Raw genomic sequence first — 16,165 nt, forward strand, 5'->3', positions numbered from 1 at the left:
CAAGTAAACGAAAAAGGGACAACGAGAGGAGAGTCGCCATCGCCCCCTTTTCCCCACTAGAGGAGTCGACTAGGTTCCAGTGCACCTTACAGCTTCAGGAGACGTGTTTCGACAGCCCACTGAAGTGCTGCAGCGGTTGAGCCAACTGATGACTGAGTGGCAGCGTCACCACGACTTTCCGCCACAACTCCACCATCAGCACTCAATTCCATCACATGTGATGGCGTGTCACCTTCCATCAAATGTAACTGCAGTAGCCGCTGAACGTCTGCTACGAAAAGTGGATTCTGCGACGTTCGCACGATGTGTGCCAAACTGTCTGCAATACTCTGTATCAGTAGTGGGCATGACTGCCCTATAGGCACTATCGTCCCGACCTCGATTTCAGGCCCAGCCGCAACACACGCCGCACCATCCTCTCTGGAGGGTGAGACCATCGCGCGATGGACAAAGCTGTCCGAGTTCTCGGCAACCAACCGGCATAAGGCCGCCTCAACTGTTTCTGCAAGCTTTCCCGCAAGCTGCAGTAGAGAAGGTTTCATGCTAGCTACCGGAGCCGCAGTGTCCTCATATGGCGATATCACACGGTACCACAAATCGCGCGGCCCGTCCACAATGACTGTAACGCTGCGCACACGGAGAGCGTCAAGAGTACCGCGGAGGTAGACACTGCAGCCCATGTCTTTTCCAAGCCCACACACGTCGTAGTGGTTACCTTTACCTTCCAGGGTGCTCGCGTGTAGCGCTCCCCACGACAGCGCTGGGAGCAGATACTTTTCGTTGAACTCAGCTAGGAGGGGAAAACAAAACGATGTATCTTTCCCCGGTTTAATGCATCCCTTCTGAGACTGTCGCACTCGTTTTCTGCTTTCGCGCAAGTTGTTTGGAGAAAGTGCCTCCCTAAAACAGGCATCCCCATCGATGGCATTCAAGAACAAAGCCACTGTGTGATAACCCACACGGGGACCAAGCGGAACTGCCGCGTTAAGAAGAGCGGCAACACGGACATCGTACCTCGCTTCCGATGTGTCATTATCATCCAGGTCCCGTGCCGTTATCGTCGACATCATCGTCGCGCTGTGAATTGCGCCGAGGATCCCATCGCGATCCCTGTTCCACGATAGGTGCGGTACGTACGGGAGCAGCAACACCGATAGATGACTTGGAACGCCTGTGAGAGCGGAACAGATAGCCAGCCGCCGCTGCAGCTGCGAACACCAGTGGGCACTAAGCTGCGTTCCTTGCCTTTCAGAAATAGCAGCACCTGCGGAGTCTCTCGAAGTCACAGCGGTCGCAAATAAGATGTGATATGTGAATACTGTTCCATTACTTTTCGCTAGCACCGCGTCAAAAGTACAGTTCTTAGCCGTATCGCAGTTCCAATCGAGCGAGCTAAGCAATCGTGCCTCAACGGTAATTGTAGATGCCATTGGGAGCGCCGCTGGCTCCACCCGAAGTTCTTCTGTTGGACAACATAGCGTCACTGTGTGAATTTGATGTAAACGAACAAGATGGACAATCTCAACCGCAAACGTTTCGGCGGTAACGCTCTTCGTCCCTTCCCTGGTGGCTGGCATCAAGAAAGAAAGAGAAAGCGCGTCGATCTCCCTAACCTCACCTACAAATATTTCCCGCGGCAATGGGCAAATGTGTTGAATTCCAGATAAGGAAAAGAAAGTTGCATGTGTGTAAAGGAAGGGTTGACAGAGTTCACGCTGCGTTCAGAAAGAGAAAAAGAAAAATCTGACGGCACAACTATGAAACCAAATGTGCTTTACCACACAAACATGCACACATACGTGGCCCCAAGGTTTTTTTAGTGTAATAACCGTCCTCATGTATGTCCTCCAGTCAGCGTGTTAAACACTTACGCATTCTCTTTGACCACACCTTTCACATCAACTGTACGGAAGACCTGTATACATGTATACATTGATCTTTCCAAAGAAAGGAAAAAAAGTAAGGTGGGTGGAAGATTCTTCTTTGCCCCGCAAAGTGTTTACAGGACAGACATCTAAAACTTATTTAAGGGAGAGCACCGCTCTCATCGAGGTCGGTGTGCCAGATGTTGGGCAGTAATATACATAATGGATAATAAATATTGCATGAGATGTCCTTTACCGCACCTTTTATGTGCCCAGGTAAAACAAAGAAAAAAAAAACATGCACATATTTAAATAAAATAATCTGTTGGCATCACGAAGACACTCCTTTCCTTTTCCCTATCGTGAACAATCTGGAATGATGGCAGCCGTCTTTCCAATTTTTATTTTTCTAAGTTACCTTTTTTTTTCCTCACTCCTCTCCTCACCTTCACCGCCTGGCTTCCTCCCCCTCTTCTTTCCCATTTTCCCACTGCGATCTCCTCTTGGCTGCCTTCATTCCGTACACCGTTGTTTCCTCCGCTCTATTTTCCAGTGTTCCCCATCTTCATTCCACCAGCCTTCATACCACCTCACACACCTTTTTTTACAGCTTTCCTTCCTGGTACGCCCTTTCCCAGCAGTTTCTGTGCTCCAAAGACGCCGCGTCATAATGCTTTGGAACCTAACCGTCTCTACATGGCATCGGGGCATTCACCTTCACCAGTGGCACCTTCCTCAGCAGGAATGTCTCCGGAAAGCACTTTTAGGAAATCCTCTGTCTTTTTCTCTAAGTCGTCGTGCAGTGGACACATGGTGTCATCGTACTCATCACGCACGGTAACAAATTTACTCGCAATACGCGCCTTCAGATCAGCCATTCCCTCAGTTGCAGTGGCGGCGTCCTCCTTTAATGTCTGCAGGGCACGGCGCAGCTCACCGGCCTTCTTGCGGCGCTCTTCAACTGACATGGGCTCCACTGGCCGCTTCACAAGGTCCATCACTTGAAAATAGTCACGTACCGCGTGCAACAAACTCCCAATAACTCCCAGCGGTACGGAAACTACCGCAAGGGCCTCGGGTGCGTGCTCAGGATTGAGGCAGTACTGCTCAAGCTCCTCCAGTACATCATCTGGAAGGCGTTTCTGCAGTAGCGTGCGCATGCGGCTGACGAAGAAAGTGTAGAAGTAGTTCTCACTAAGAACCACTTGTACGTTTTCCCAGCTCAAATCCTCCTCTCCCCGAACCCTCATGATCATTCTCATTGTAGCTACGGCCTGCCTGGGAGGATATTCGTAGTTTCGTAGGACACAGAGCTCATTGTACGCAACATTCTCCAGCTTCTGATAACATTCTTTTAAGCTGCATTCCACAGGATGCAACGGTTCCCGCTCAAGTACCATCAAATCGCGCGTGGAGACAATAGTTGTTCCGCAGCGCTGCTCCTGGAGCAAAGCGATGCGTTCTGTCCACACGAGTTCCCTTTCCACTGCCTTTCGCTTCTGCTCACTGGCATAAATAATGGTGCGAAAGGTCGCAGCCTGCGGTTCGTAGTGGTGCAACACGCGTGCAATATTCGCACGGTACTCTGAACTAAGTAAGCCAAGTTGTGCTGCTTTCATTTGAACATCACCTTCTATGTCGGCAAGGGCTGCCAATTGCTGTGAGGACGGCCACTGAACGCCCTCTTGCCGAGCATCGTCGTTACACATTTTCTTAAAACTGATATGCCCATAAAAAGAAAAAAGGAAAGCAAGAGCAGATGTACACAATAAATAAATAACAGGGAGGGGGAAAAGAGAGAAGTGAAATAAGGGAGTAAAAAGGGAAGAACAAATATAACGTCAGTGCAGTCATTCACACGCAGCCAACTCCTCATCGATATCACAAATTTTCATAGGTGCCCAAAGGATCCCTTCGAGGGTATTTCTTTTCCCCGTTCCCAAACCTTATCCAACACACACTCGCTATCACGGCAAGAACGCGCACACCACCGTTGAATAGTTCAGTTTCTCAGAAAACTGGACCAACGTGTGCGGGAGAATTCCTTCCAGTTCATCTCCAACTGTGTGTAAATATCTGCTGAGGTCTGAGGTGACCAGTTAATTTCCTCCTCAAGTCGCGTGAAAGTGTCCAGCGGAAAGTAAGCGGCCTGTAGTTCTTTATTCCCACTTCGTATACCCACCGGTCGCTCCAGGTTGTTCAACTTTAGCGCCATCAAAACGTCCTGATGTTCCCGTATGATTTTGTCTACCTTTCCCATTTCTTCCTCACCCATGTCAAGCTGAAGTATAATATACCGTGCATACGTTAAGGGCGTATTGTCTGCATCACGGAAGCGACTATAGGGCCGCATAATCCCCTCGTTTGTGATGCTTCTGATAAGACCACCGTTGCTATAGACAGCAACACCGATCTCACGCAACGCCTGCGAAGTGAATCGACGTTGTCGTGGCTTCATCACCAGTACAAAAGAATAAAAAACCATACTGACACTACCACTTCTCTCGTTTAAAATAAAGATACAGAAATGCGCGCTTGTGGATGTCTTTCGCCCGTCCTTCTTAATTCAGTACAAAAGAGGCAAGATTGCGCTTGTGCCCGTGCTGATGTTTGGCCTTCCGCGCTACCGCCGTCTCTGTACAGCAGATAAGAAGATTTATGAATCCACCGTACTTTACCCACTAATACACTGTCACAGAGGCAGAAAAAAAGAAAATAAAGATAAAGAAGTAACAAAACTAAAGAAAAGTATTAAAAAGGGGAGGTGGGAGAAGTGGTTATTGTGTGGGAAAAGGGGAATCCTCCAATAACCGTGCAAGGGGGAAATCGAGAATTTAAAGGACAAAAGGTGAATTACACGGGAGCACCAAACACCGCACACTCACTAAAACAGAGGCTGTTGTGTGGGTAACGACCGGATGAACGGCATCAACCTTGAAGGTGAATTGATTGCTGCAAGTGACTCGAATGTCCTTATTCGATTGCAACGGACCGACCCAACAGATATTTTCATCAGCTCAGTTCAGCAACAACAACAAAACAGATTGGGGTGGTAGAAAATAAATGAAGACGCCCATCCCTTACTCTTTTTTTTTTACAACCCCGCAGCCTGAAAGGGGTTATATTCCGCGCCTACTCCACTTTATGGGGTGGTGTCCAAAAGGATACGTAACTTGTCAGGGTGAAGGTCCTCCACTGAGGTGCGGCCCGGAAGATCTGAAGAAAGAGTGGTAGTGATGTCAGAGCCCCCTTCTGATGACAAGTTGAGAAGTTGTTCGTAACGTCTTTCGTACACAGCTAAAGTTATATCTAGCACACCCTGCATAACCCGATCACGCAAAGGAGGTGAGGCCAACGAAGAAACAATGGGGACATAGAGTCGGCCTGAGGCCGCTACAACACTATAAAATTCATTAAGTTTATCCATGACGGTGCGAGTGTCAAATTCCTTAGCGGCCACACCACCCTCACCATCCCCCCCGCCAGTAGACTCGATAGTTTTAGCCGCTTCGGGAGTACAAATAGCCTTTTCCATTTCATCACCTTCATTCGTGGCCTCTCCCAAGTAGTGTCGCGCGACACACTGGGAGAGGGCTGCTACCAATTCCTTTATAAGGTCTTCAATGCGCTCCATTACAGTGCTCAAGAGAGGCATGGTGTAATGAGCCAACTTGCTTCCGCTCGCGGAACTGCCTGTGTGAGGGACAAGCGTTTCATATAAGGCATTCATGGTATTCAGTTGAATCACCAACTTGCAAGGTTCGTCAACGCCGCTGCTTAAAACAGGTTGGTGCGCCAGTACCGTTGGAAATGACATCAAATGCTGCACAATCACGGCAAAGAACTGCTCGCTGCATGGAGGGGCAGCACTGGCCGCCTCAGCTCCTCCAGAGACCTCCTGCACTAAACCATACGATGGAGAAACGTGGAGGGACTCCATAATTTCCGCATGCTTCTGTGCTTCGACCATAGTGGCTTGCAAAACACGGAGGCACTCCGCTACTTCAGGAGGCACGGGAAGAACCATGGTTTCGAGTGTGCGAAGCAACTCAGCCGCCTGTGCCTGATGCTTGGAGAGACCACTACGCAAATAAGGATTACAACTAGCGGGTCGGCCACTGAAACTTGAGGGCTTCAACCCTTGTGTAGAAGCCGATCTTTCCTGCGCTTTCATTTGGTCTTCATGGAAGGAACTACCATCTAACCCACGTTCATCCTCCACTTTGTATTCGAGCAAAAAGTCAACAACGAAGTACCTGGCAGTGCCTCCCAATTTCCATTCCAGTGCTTCAGCAGACGCCAACCGGCGGAGAATGGCAGAACGACTGACAACACCTGCCACACTATCTAACGAGTGGTCTGAGAGGTGTTTGGCTATCGTATGATACACACGAAGTAGCTGCATCTTTCCATCGTCTGCGATTAGACGCGTGAGTGCGGCATCACGGCCAAGTAAAGCGGTAAACGTACTGGTGCTGCAATATGTAAAGAGCTGCAGTAGGGCATGAGTTGTTTGAAGACCACTTGTCAGGCTTGACACCGTCGTTGCCACCAGCGCCTCCAACTGCGAGCGGTTCATCACGTGTTGGTAGCGATTTTCTGCTTTTGAAGCACCCGAAACCAAGGAGAGTGGGCGGCCCGCCGCAGCCGAAAGAAGACGCGCGATGCCACCAGTAAGACCAATAGGCCCCGAGGGTCCCATTCGGGAGGATCCCGCTTTACTACTAAAATCTTCGGTGCCAGGGGATCCCGCTTCACCGGTGTTCGAACCAACCCCATCAGCATCTTGGAGATTCGACGCCGTCCGCAGAAACCTCTCCAGCACGCCCTCCAGCACACTTTGGATATGTTTGCAGAGAACGTCAAAGACGGAATCGAGAACCGATGACTTACTCAACGTCAAATCTTCACCGACGGGTTCGTCAAAGTGATTTGCCACCGTCGCGGAACACGGAGAGCCTCTACCACCCTCTAACGCATCAGTGCACTCACCTTTCCCACCAGAAAGCGGTGGTTGGCGTGGCTCCAACACTGGGGAAGTGAAGAAAGTTGAAAAGAAATCGTCTTCGTCCACAATTGCCTGGTGCAACCAAGCGAAGAGTGAACTAAAGAAAAAAACGGGGTTGCCGATCTCCGCCTCTAATGGTCGTATACCCGCACTACTGCCTTCACCTCCCCCTGCTGAGTTGTGGCGTTCCCCACCCCCCATGTGATACGTGCGGGAAGCCGTCGTCGTGGAACCGGTGGTCAGAAGATGAAAATATTGCCGAAGTACCGCTGCGCGTCGCAACCGAGCAACCTCCTCTACAACCGATGCCCACTGTGCTTTGTTCTCCTCTCGGAGAAAATTCATGCACCGCAAGTAAAAATTGGTCAATTCTGGTGCCTCCCCGCAGCTGGATGTAGGACCCGAGGTTGAGCGACCCGACAGGGTTTTTAGATGGCGTGCCACCTTTTCTGTACCCTTTATTATAGCAATGTACGTGCTGTCCATCACTGCTGCAGCGCTCTGGTAGCTTTCACGCGAGAGGAGCATCTGACGGCACTCACGGTGAGTCGCTTGCACACTGCTAAGCACATCAAGGTAAGTGGTATCAACAGACCCCTCCTCTAATATCCGCTGCTCTTCCGCTGTAAAGTGATATCTGCCTTGGAACTCCTTTATTTCCCTCTCCCTCTGATGAACCAAAGTCAACTCAGCTTGGAGTGTTGTCATGAGACCGGAAAAATCTTCTGCCTGAGCGGCATGAGCACCTAGAGTCGCCTCAAGTACCTCACTTTCACGATGAAGTTTTGTTACTAACGAATACACTTCCTCAAACACCTCGTTGAGGGTCGACCACTCCTGCAAAAAACGTTGGTGAACATCCACAACACGACCCTCAAGCGCTGCACGGAGCGCTGCTGAAGAGTGCGAGCTAAGGGATGAAGCAGTGCCGGTAGTTGTGGTAGTGGTGGCAGTTGTAACACCATTTGCATTCACAGACGCAACTGCACTGTTATGTTGTTGGGGGCGTTGAAGTGGCGTTGTTTTCTCGCTTCCGCCGGATGGCAAATCCCCTCTCTGAAAATATAAGCCCTCAAGAAACTCTGGCACAACATCATTCATGTAGAGAACTAGCTCCCGAAAGTTGTCATTGACAGTAACGTCTAGCAGCTTTTGTACTTTTCGAGTCGTTGCAAAGTTACGCGTGGATGAAACAAATCTTTCGGTTGTCAAACCCCCAGCAACTTCAGTTCCGAAGATAGAATGTTGCGGTTCCGAGTTCCTTTTCTCAATCCTCCCCACATCCCCCGATGTCACTCCGGGTCGTATGCCTCCCTTCCTCACAGCCTCAGAGTTGTCCATTCTCACTGCTAACGTCGTTGTGTCCGATATTACCCCCTTAATCTCCCACCACTTAACACAGTAAAACTGCTGGCGGTACAGACCTAATGAAGATTATTCAGAACCACTAGTTATATCCGATGAGAGCAAAAAAAAAAAAACTTCGGCAGCAGGACAAAGGTAAAACAAGCATGAGTGACAAAACCAACGAGGATGAGCATCCATGAGGCATGCATTCCTTTCCCGCCGAATAAATGATTCGAGTTGGTATAGTGATTTTTTTAAAATAAAAAGTGGGGAAATTCCACCAACAAAATGGTGCCAAAGGAAAGACAAGTACTCAAAGCGAACATTGAAAGGGAATAAAGGAAGTGAATGGCTACATATCTTCACGAACTACATTTCCTCCCCGACCGGATTTGTTCATGTACCAGGAGCAGAAAATAAAGTAAAACATTTTCCCCACACTCCCGTCACTTCCCCAACCATCTTCCTTTGGATACGCCACATGCTTCAGCATGGCAATTAAGCACCGTTACACGTAATATTCAACACGTTTCCAACGCCAGCCCATGCAACTGGCACCTTACAAGCACCACAATCAGTCACACAACTCCACTGGCTTGTGTGTGTAAAGAAATACACCGCTTCATTCTCCCCTCTCATCCCTCAAGAAGATACTAACATTAGGCAAAGTACTCGCCCATATACGTGCGACCACAATCAACTGCCCACACATAACTTCAACCTTTTACTTATTTTGTTTCCGTCATCACCACCGCTATTGCCATTTCGTTCCTTGAAAACGTTTAAAAAAGATCCAAACGAAAAACACCCTCAGCGGCAAGAGGTACCAGATGATGTCGTTTTGCGGTGTGGAAGTTGGGGCCCATCCCGCGTTTCACGCAACGCTGAGGAGGGAGAACATCGTTGCTTATGGAACCGTCTAACAAGAGATCGAAGGATGTTGTCCCTAATGGGACAGGTTTCCCTACGATAATACTGTCTGACACACTGAGATCCCGGTCAACTCGTTGAGTGGCTGCGGCATTGTACAAATGGTCCGTGGTGCGCTCAAATGAAGCCATGGTAAGAACGTTGAAGTTCATTTTTTGAATGCCGTATCGCGTAATTCCAAGCACCACACCTCGTTGAGTCATGAGATCCGCAAGGAGGTACACGTGCCGAACGTCAATGCTTAGACTGTATGCCTTGAGTATGTTTTGTATCTCGTCCACGATCACACGGCGCGCAGCTTCAATACCCAGCACACGCTCCACCACGGCCACGTGATTACAGACCACCCGAGTAGAGTCGACACCCCAAAGATTCATTACGGCACGCAGCTCCGCGCCTTCTGCCAACACTTCAGTGCCGTTTGAGGATATCATCGCACGGTTAATGCCTCCGATGCCCCCAACTACAACGTCGGGGAGTAACCCGAGGATGCGTCGGAGACTAAAGTGAACCCAACGGGCATCCTGAAAGTGGGGATATACAGCGAGTGTGTCGAGGCTGAATACCTCTATACAATCCTCGTTTAGCATCCGAAGGGGAGACATGGTATGCCCAGCGGCCGCAAGAATGCGCTGACGAACGGTGATGGCGTTGATGGGTAGATGCAGTTTTGTAATAACGGACATATTAAGGTGCACACGGAGGTAAAATTCAGTGTCACTGCACACCTCCACAATTTCGGACACAACCTCACGTAACAGCACGCGCTCAATCTGGGCCTTCACGAACCGTGCCCGCTTCCTGAATATTTCGCAATGGTTTTCCTCCCCTTCCATAAGTAGTACTGGAGCTGTGACAACGGGTGTAGCAATATTGCGATTGGCGTTGATGACCTCCACTAGTCGAGGAACACCCTGCGTAATGCTCATGCTCGCCACACCAGCAAAGTGAAAGGTACGCAAAGTCATCTGGGTACTTGGCTCACCAACAGATTGGGCAGCAATGGCGCCGCACGGGGTACCAGGCTCACATGCCTTACGCAGATACTTGCTTGCGCATTGAGCAATGAATCGTGTTACCATTCCGCGTGTCAGCGGAAGTAGTTCGGTCTGAAGCATCTCAAGGTCCCGCAACTCGGAAACCCTTCCCCCTTCTTTGCTGTCTTTGACCTTCAGTGACGGTGCTCTCTTTTTGGTTCTCTTATTTGCAATAGGCCCACTATTGTCACCTCCCCCCTCCGTTCGCTCACGACTCGTGTTGGGAAGGTTGAGCAGGTTGCGGATCCGTTGCTGTTCCCTCACCTTTTTCACGAAGAAGTCTTGGATATCATCTTTGAACTTTCTACTGCAAACTTTAACCAGATGGGAAATTAACACTGCCCGACGCAGTCTTCCTGTACGTGGCCTGCTCTCCCTATCATTAGTTTTCCCGTTGCTGTTATGCAAAGCATCTTCTCGAGACTCCTGTTCCTCACAAACTTTTAGCGCCTCTTGATCCCCATTCAAGCACGCTTCTACAAACGAAGGTCCCTCTGTTGGAAGCATCGAAATAAACTCGTTAAAGTAATTTTCATTATCTCGTATTGCATTTCCGTCACTTGCCGTCTTACTTCCAGCAAGCAGTCCCACGACCCAACGTGCATACGCCGTTCGAACACTAAGCCATTCCTGCTCCAAGTTCAGAGGTGTGCCGCTATTACCCTCCATGAGCTGAGGGTCAAGGCCATCTTCACCAAACCTTAGCTGTATTACGTCTCCTTTCGTGTTACGCACCGTGCCGTCGTACCGTACGCTCAAGTTTTCCATTGCCTTCATCAGGCGCCGATATATATACCCCGTTTCTGCCGTCTTGACTGCCGTATCGACGAGACCCTCACGTCCTGCCATTGTGTGAAAGAAAAACTCTGTCGGGGAGAGGCCAGAGTAAAACGAGTTAGCCACAAACCCACGGGCTGCAGGTGCCTCTTCAAAACGGTGGAAATGTGGGAGCGAGCGGTCCTGAAAGGCGTCCAAAATACGCTTCCCACTTACAGTCTGCTGGCCCACGCAGGCCATCATTTGAGCAATGTTCAGGGCACTACCTTTACTACCCGATTGCACCATGATCAGCGGCGTATTGTTGTGGATGGAAAGTGTTTGTACGGCTGCGGTACCGCACTCGTCACGCACCTTCGACAACTCCGTATTGAGACGCGCCTCCAGTGATTGCTTGACAGTAAGACCCGGAAGGGGTATCATCCGCCCCGTCTTCGCTGATTTGATTAAACCATCACATACCTCTACAGAGCGCGCTAGAACTGCTGCTTTCTGTTTGTTCAACTCTGGGGTTGGCGCAACATCGCCGAGGCCCAGGCTAAACCCATAATTTGTTAGGTACCGTGAAGTGAACTGTGCAATGCGAGACATAACACGCGCTGTGTACCCACCCCCAGCAATGGTGTGTAGCCGTGCGAAAAGTCCATCCTTTGCTCCTCCACCTAATAACTTCTTGTCGAGGCGGCCTGATATAAAACAGGAATCAAGGAATGCCACATAGCCCTCCTCTGCACAGTCGTGCTTACCCTTCCTCGTGTAGAACTTTGTTGGAGCCTCAAAACTCAACAGTACATCCACCTCAGGTGAGGGACGTACAATGAGTTCAAACAACTGTTTTCCCGTCCATAGCTCTACGGGTTTCAATATAGCGGGAATGGGCAGTCTAAATTGCGTTACTGGGCCGAGCCAATGCGACACCATCTGCGAGAACTCGCCACGGTCAAAAAAAACATCGCGAGATGTTACAAGGTATGCAGCGGCCAAAAAATCTTGTGTACACGCAATAATTGGCTCACCATTTTTCGCTGAAATGATGTTCCTCGCGGTGGACATAAGTTGAAGAGCTTCTGCCCGAGCCTTTTCGGTTTGAACAAAATGCACATTCATTTCGTCACCATCGAAATCAGCATTATAAGGTGCGCAACAACACTCATTGAAACGAAACGTGCGGAAAGGCAGCACTCGAGCACGATGGGCCATCATTGAAACACGATGAAGCGAAGGCTGGCGATTAAATAAAACCAAGTCACCATTCATCACATGTCGCTCAACAATGTCTCCAACTGCAAGGCGTGCTGCCAGGCGGTGTCGATCCCGCTCGTTCTTGAGGGACTTCTTTGAGCCTTCCTGCGCCAGGTAAACGGTAGTGGCGCCAGGGTGAACGTGCGGGCCGTTGCGCACAAGTCGACGCATTAGCTCATGGTTGGCCTTGAAAACTCTTTGAGGGTAGGTCAGCACACGGGCAACATGAAGGGGCACTGCGAGCTCATCCACATCAAGATTTGGGTCGGGTGAAATGACGGAGCGACCCGAGTAGTCTACACGTTTCCCACTGAGGTTACAGCGGAACCTGCCATGTTTGCTCTTTAGTCTTTGAGCATATGATTTCAAATCACTGGTACGGACATTTGGTGGAAACCCTGGAAGACTCGAATCAAGTAGCCTCGCTGCCCTCATCTGCAACATCTCCCACGTCTCCGTATACCTAGTGGCATCAAGAGATCCGTCCTGCATGGTATCTGTGCTGACCAGGATGTCGTTGTACTGAGCTGTGAGATCATCATCGCGAACGGTCGTTGTCCCCGCACACCCTCGTGGCCGCACGGGCACGGGAGGCACAAGAAGTGTTGTCATGAGTAGATCCGTAGGACTAACTCCAGGTGCTAGGCCTAACAGTATGACTTCCCCAGGTGGAACCGCAAGAAATAGCTGCCGGACACGTACGGGGTCAAGGAAGTCGTGAACGAACTCTCTACACTCGCCGACGACCTTGTTGTAAGCACATGCAGTTCGCAGCTCAGCGTCAAAGAAACCACCAGGGTTCTCCCTAGGCCCCTCACCACGGCGAGGCTCCACGTGATATTTTTCGTGAACAAGCCTCATTGGTCGCACACGCCGTACTACGCCGTTCAGACCGCCACACTTAAGGCACACACGTGTCTTATATGCATCCGTTTGTATCGTTTTAATGAGCATCGTGCGCTGCAGCGGTTCGAGGGATGAAGACGACAAACGCCTCTTATAATAATCGATTTCAGTATCATCTAGTAACACATGCGAGCAGCGTTTGCATATAGTACGGCAAATTCGCAACACTGTGGTGAAGAAACCAAGATGAAAAACTGGTGCCTCGAGGTCAATGTGACCCGGATGTCCAACACACTCGATGCTGTTGAGTCCGCAAGTTTCGCAGATGGAAAGACGGTCGCATACGCCAAGACGGGCGTCATTGACTCCGTACTCTTTAACATCACCAACAACACGGCGACATGGAAGTACGGAAAGACGATGCACATCGTTACGAGAAAGAAGGCCGTAGTGTAGTGCACTAATCTCTACAGGTGCGTGAGGAAGCGGTTCAACAAACTGCTGCGGAAGCAGGAAAGATGTACTGCTACCTCCTTTTAGCATCGGTTAAGAAACGCTGTGAATATTCCCGGTAATGTGTAATTTTACCCCTCTTTTTTCCCCTTCCTTCGACAGAGGGGAGGCAACCGCTATGAAGGTACTTGATATCACAGGCAAGTAAGCCATAGAGGAGTACAGCAACGAGACAATACTCAACAATGGTTGTGCCGACGTGCAGGCATAAGAAGACAAAAAGAGGAAGGGTTGTGTAACTATACCCCACACAAGGGGGAGAAACAAAGGAGGAAAAATAAACAGACTGGACAAGAATTCCCACACCTGCGCTGTACAGGGTTTATTTTACTTCCCCGTCATCACCTTCTTTCACCCGACTATGTCCTACTCTATTAAATGCCTTCACTCCATTATAATCCCCCCTCGCTTCCCTGCCCGCTTCATTCGATGTAAGGGCAGATACCCAATGAAAGTGTACAGCCTTCCCTTCCTCTCTTTTCCCACATCGACACCCAACAAATTTCCCTCATCCTCCATTTCTTGGTTTTTCGTTTCCCGTCTCCGCAAACAACACTTAAAACGCTTCACCGTCCACTAGTACACAGAACAGTATGGAAAAAAAAGAAACCACGTGTACCTGCCCTCCACTTCTTCCCAATTTTCACTACTGTAACTGCTTTTACCTTATTATTATTGCAGTGCACTCGTTCGGTTCTTCATTTTTTCCCCATTTCGTATACATGAGAGAAGCGCCGAAGAAAACATTCAAAAGGGGAATAAAATGAAGCGGAACGGAATGGCGCAAGCCACAATATGTTTACCTTTCGTTGCGATTTATTTAACGACTACAACGAGGTTAGAATACCAACAAGTCATTTAGCTTTCTTCTGCCCTACCCCAAACAGCCTTTGTGATGCGAATTGATTCACACGGTTGCAGATGTAAACTACATGGTAACAACTGTGAGGCAAGTACAAAAAACCATTTCGGTTCACCACGGCAAGGAAGGAGTATGTTGCGCTTCATTTCACGCCTCTGAGTGCATCACCACAGCGCGCGATATACCCGATATGCCACGACGATGGAAGGGACCGAAGTGAAAAATTAATGTGGTGCAAAAAAAAAAAGGTGAGGGAAATAAGGCGGTCCGCACACAGCAGCCGACGCTGAAGTAAACAAAAAGGGGAATATGGAGGAAAAATAAGAGTAAAGACAGGAGTGGGGAAAAATTGAAGTTACGATGGACGGAATGAGGCCACGGGGCTTCACGCTGCGACACACTTGTTCCCATCCAACCACACGACAAGTGGCTCCACCGCTTCCCTCATCTCGGCGTATACCGCTGGGTCGACCTTTGACGGGGGTTTTCCTTCGTTATGCCAGTTCTTAATCGATTCACCCTCGAGAACGCCTTCAATGAAAAGAACAAATAACGCAACCACAAGCTGCTCAGGCTTGAGGTGCTGCACGCATATGCGGGCGCACTCCTCCATAGCAGCAACCTGCAGCTGCATCTTCCGCTTTTGTCGCTCCGTCTTTGTCGTCTCATCCGCCGAAGCGTCGTACAGTACAGAGTCTGGAAGGGTTGAAAAGCGCTTCAGCAGTGCCGTATGGCGTCGTAAACCAGCCATGAACTCCTTTTCGGCAATTACAATGGCATTCAGAACGAGTAGCGGCCCCATTTTGTCCTTCAAGTTGTAGGTTGACATAAGTTCCATGGAGTGACGCAGAATCTCTTCGTAGTCACCTTCACATTGTCTCATGAAGCGTGCAAGCACTTCTTGCGGCGCCTCACGTGTATCCTGTAGGTCTGATTTCATAATCACGTGTTTCTCCACAGGAACCGCCAACTTTGCTGCTGCAGCAGCCGCCGCCTCCTCCTGTTGGGCCTTATCCTTCTTACGAGCCTCCGCCGTACCTGCGCCTTTCCGTAGTGCTGCCTGTGGGTTTTTGGCGAAGTGAGTAGCGAGAGCAGTGACGTAGCGCGCTCCAAGGTCTTCCAACTTCATCGACTTACCGCACGCTCCGCACGACATGCTAACCTGGGGGGCACCCTTCTTGTTGCGCTCCACAGAGAGCTGAGTTTCGGGGTTACGGCAGCTCCTGCATAGGACAAACTGGCGGATAAAGTCATATACTTTTTCCTGTACACGTTCCTCTGTATGACTTCCCATAATAAGAAATTTGTCGTCCTTTTCAGACACCGTGCGCTGAGCACCAAACTCTGACTGGAAATACTTCATCAGGACTTCTTCTGGCCTGTTGATGGCGAGGCAAACGTCGTGGATATTCGGAAAGACAGTCTTGATACCGTTACCACTGCCTTCTACCTTTGTTTGAATGGCAGGCATTTTGTAACGGTAGTATATGTCGTCCCGCTTGTCGGGATCCACAGGGATCATTGAAGACGTCATGGCTAACTTTGTATTACAGGGAACGTGTTACCTGTTTGTTCTTTAATAATGGTATTACTTAAAAAAAAAAACACGTTGCAGTAAATGCTCGTGTTCTCCTAATCCTCACTACACACTCTTTTTTTAATTTTACCTTCTCTTTCCTTTTTTTCTTTCGCTCTCGTTACCACTTGCTTGTTTACGACCTCCAATGAGGACAAACCA

At 49.5% G+C, this 16,165-nt stretch overlaps 5 protein-coding genes and 1 pseudogene across 6 annotated transcripts; all 6 read right to left on the reverse strand.

Moving 5' to 3' along the window:
* Positions 1–86: 86 nt before the first annotated feature.
* Positions 87–1,577, reverse strand: TEOVI_000412000 (uncharacterized protein; the record flags this gene model as incomplete). Its single annotated transcript, XM_067226923.1, has 1 exon — positions 87–1,577. The coding sequence occupies one exon, from the start codon at positions 1,575–1,577 to the stop codon at positions 87–89; it is 1,491 nt and encodes a 496-aa protein (XP_067083024.1).
* A 980-nt stretch (positions 1,578–2,557) lies between these two features.
* Positions 2,558–3,574, reverse strand: TEOVI_000412100 (uncharacterized protein; the record flags this gene model as incomplete). The annotated part of the gene is made up of 1 exon (XM_067226924.1): positions 2,558–3,574. The coding sequence occupies one exon, from the start codon at positions 3,572–3,574 to the stop codon at positions 2,558–2,560; it is 1,017 nt and encodes a 338-aa protein (XP_067083025.1).
* A 293-nt stretch (positions 3,575–3,867) lies between these two features.
* TEOVI_000412200:pseudogene lies at positions 3,868–4,350 on the reverse strand (annotated as a pseudogene). The gene has a single exon. A coding segment is annotated over exon 1 (483 nt).
* A 657-nt stretch (positions 4,351–5,007) lies between these two features.
* TEOVI_000412300 (Conserved oligomeric complex COG6, putative) lies at positions 5,008–8,214 on the reverse strand (the record flags this gene model as incomplete). The annotated part of the gene is made up of 1 exon (XM_067226925.1): positions 5,008–8,214. One exon carries the CDS (start codon positions 8,212–8,214, stop codon positions 5,008–5,010), a length of 3,207 nt encoding a protein of 1,068 aa, XP_067083026.1.
* Positions 8,215–9,002: 788 nt separating this feature from the next.
* Positions 9,003–13,595, reverse strand: TEOVI_000412400 (DNA-directed RNA polymerase III largest subunit, putative; the record flags this gene model as incomplete). Its single annotated transcript, XM_067226926.1, has 1 exon — positions 9,003–13,595. The coding sequence occupies one exon, from the start codon at positions 13,593–13,595 to the stop codon at positions 9,003–9,005; it is 4,593 nt and encodes a 1,530-aa protein (XP_067083027.1).
* Positions 13,596–14,812: 1,217 nt separating this feature from the next.
* Positions 14,813–15,961, reverse strand: TEOVI_000412500 (eukaryotic translation initiation factor 5, putative; the record flags this gene model as incomplete). The annotated part of the gene is made up of 1 exon (XM_067226927.1): positions 14,813–15,961. One exon carries the CDS (start codon positions 15,959–15,961, stop codon positions 14,813–14,815), a length of 1,149 nt encoding a protein of 382 aa, XP_067083028.1.
* Between the last annotated feature and the right edge of the window lie 204 nt (positions 15,962–16,165).

Source organism: Trypanosoma equiperdum (genome assembly GCF_001457755.1).
Source record: "Trypanosoma equiperdum strain OVI genome assembly, contig: ctg_871, whole genome shotgun sequence".
Taxonomy (NCBI): domain Eukaryota; phylum Euglenozoa; class Kinetoplastea; order Trypanosomatida; family Trypanosomatidae; genus Trypanosoma; species Trypanosoma equiperdum.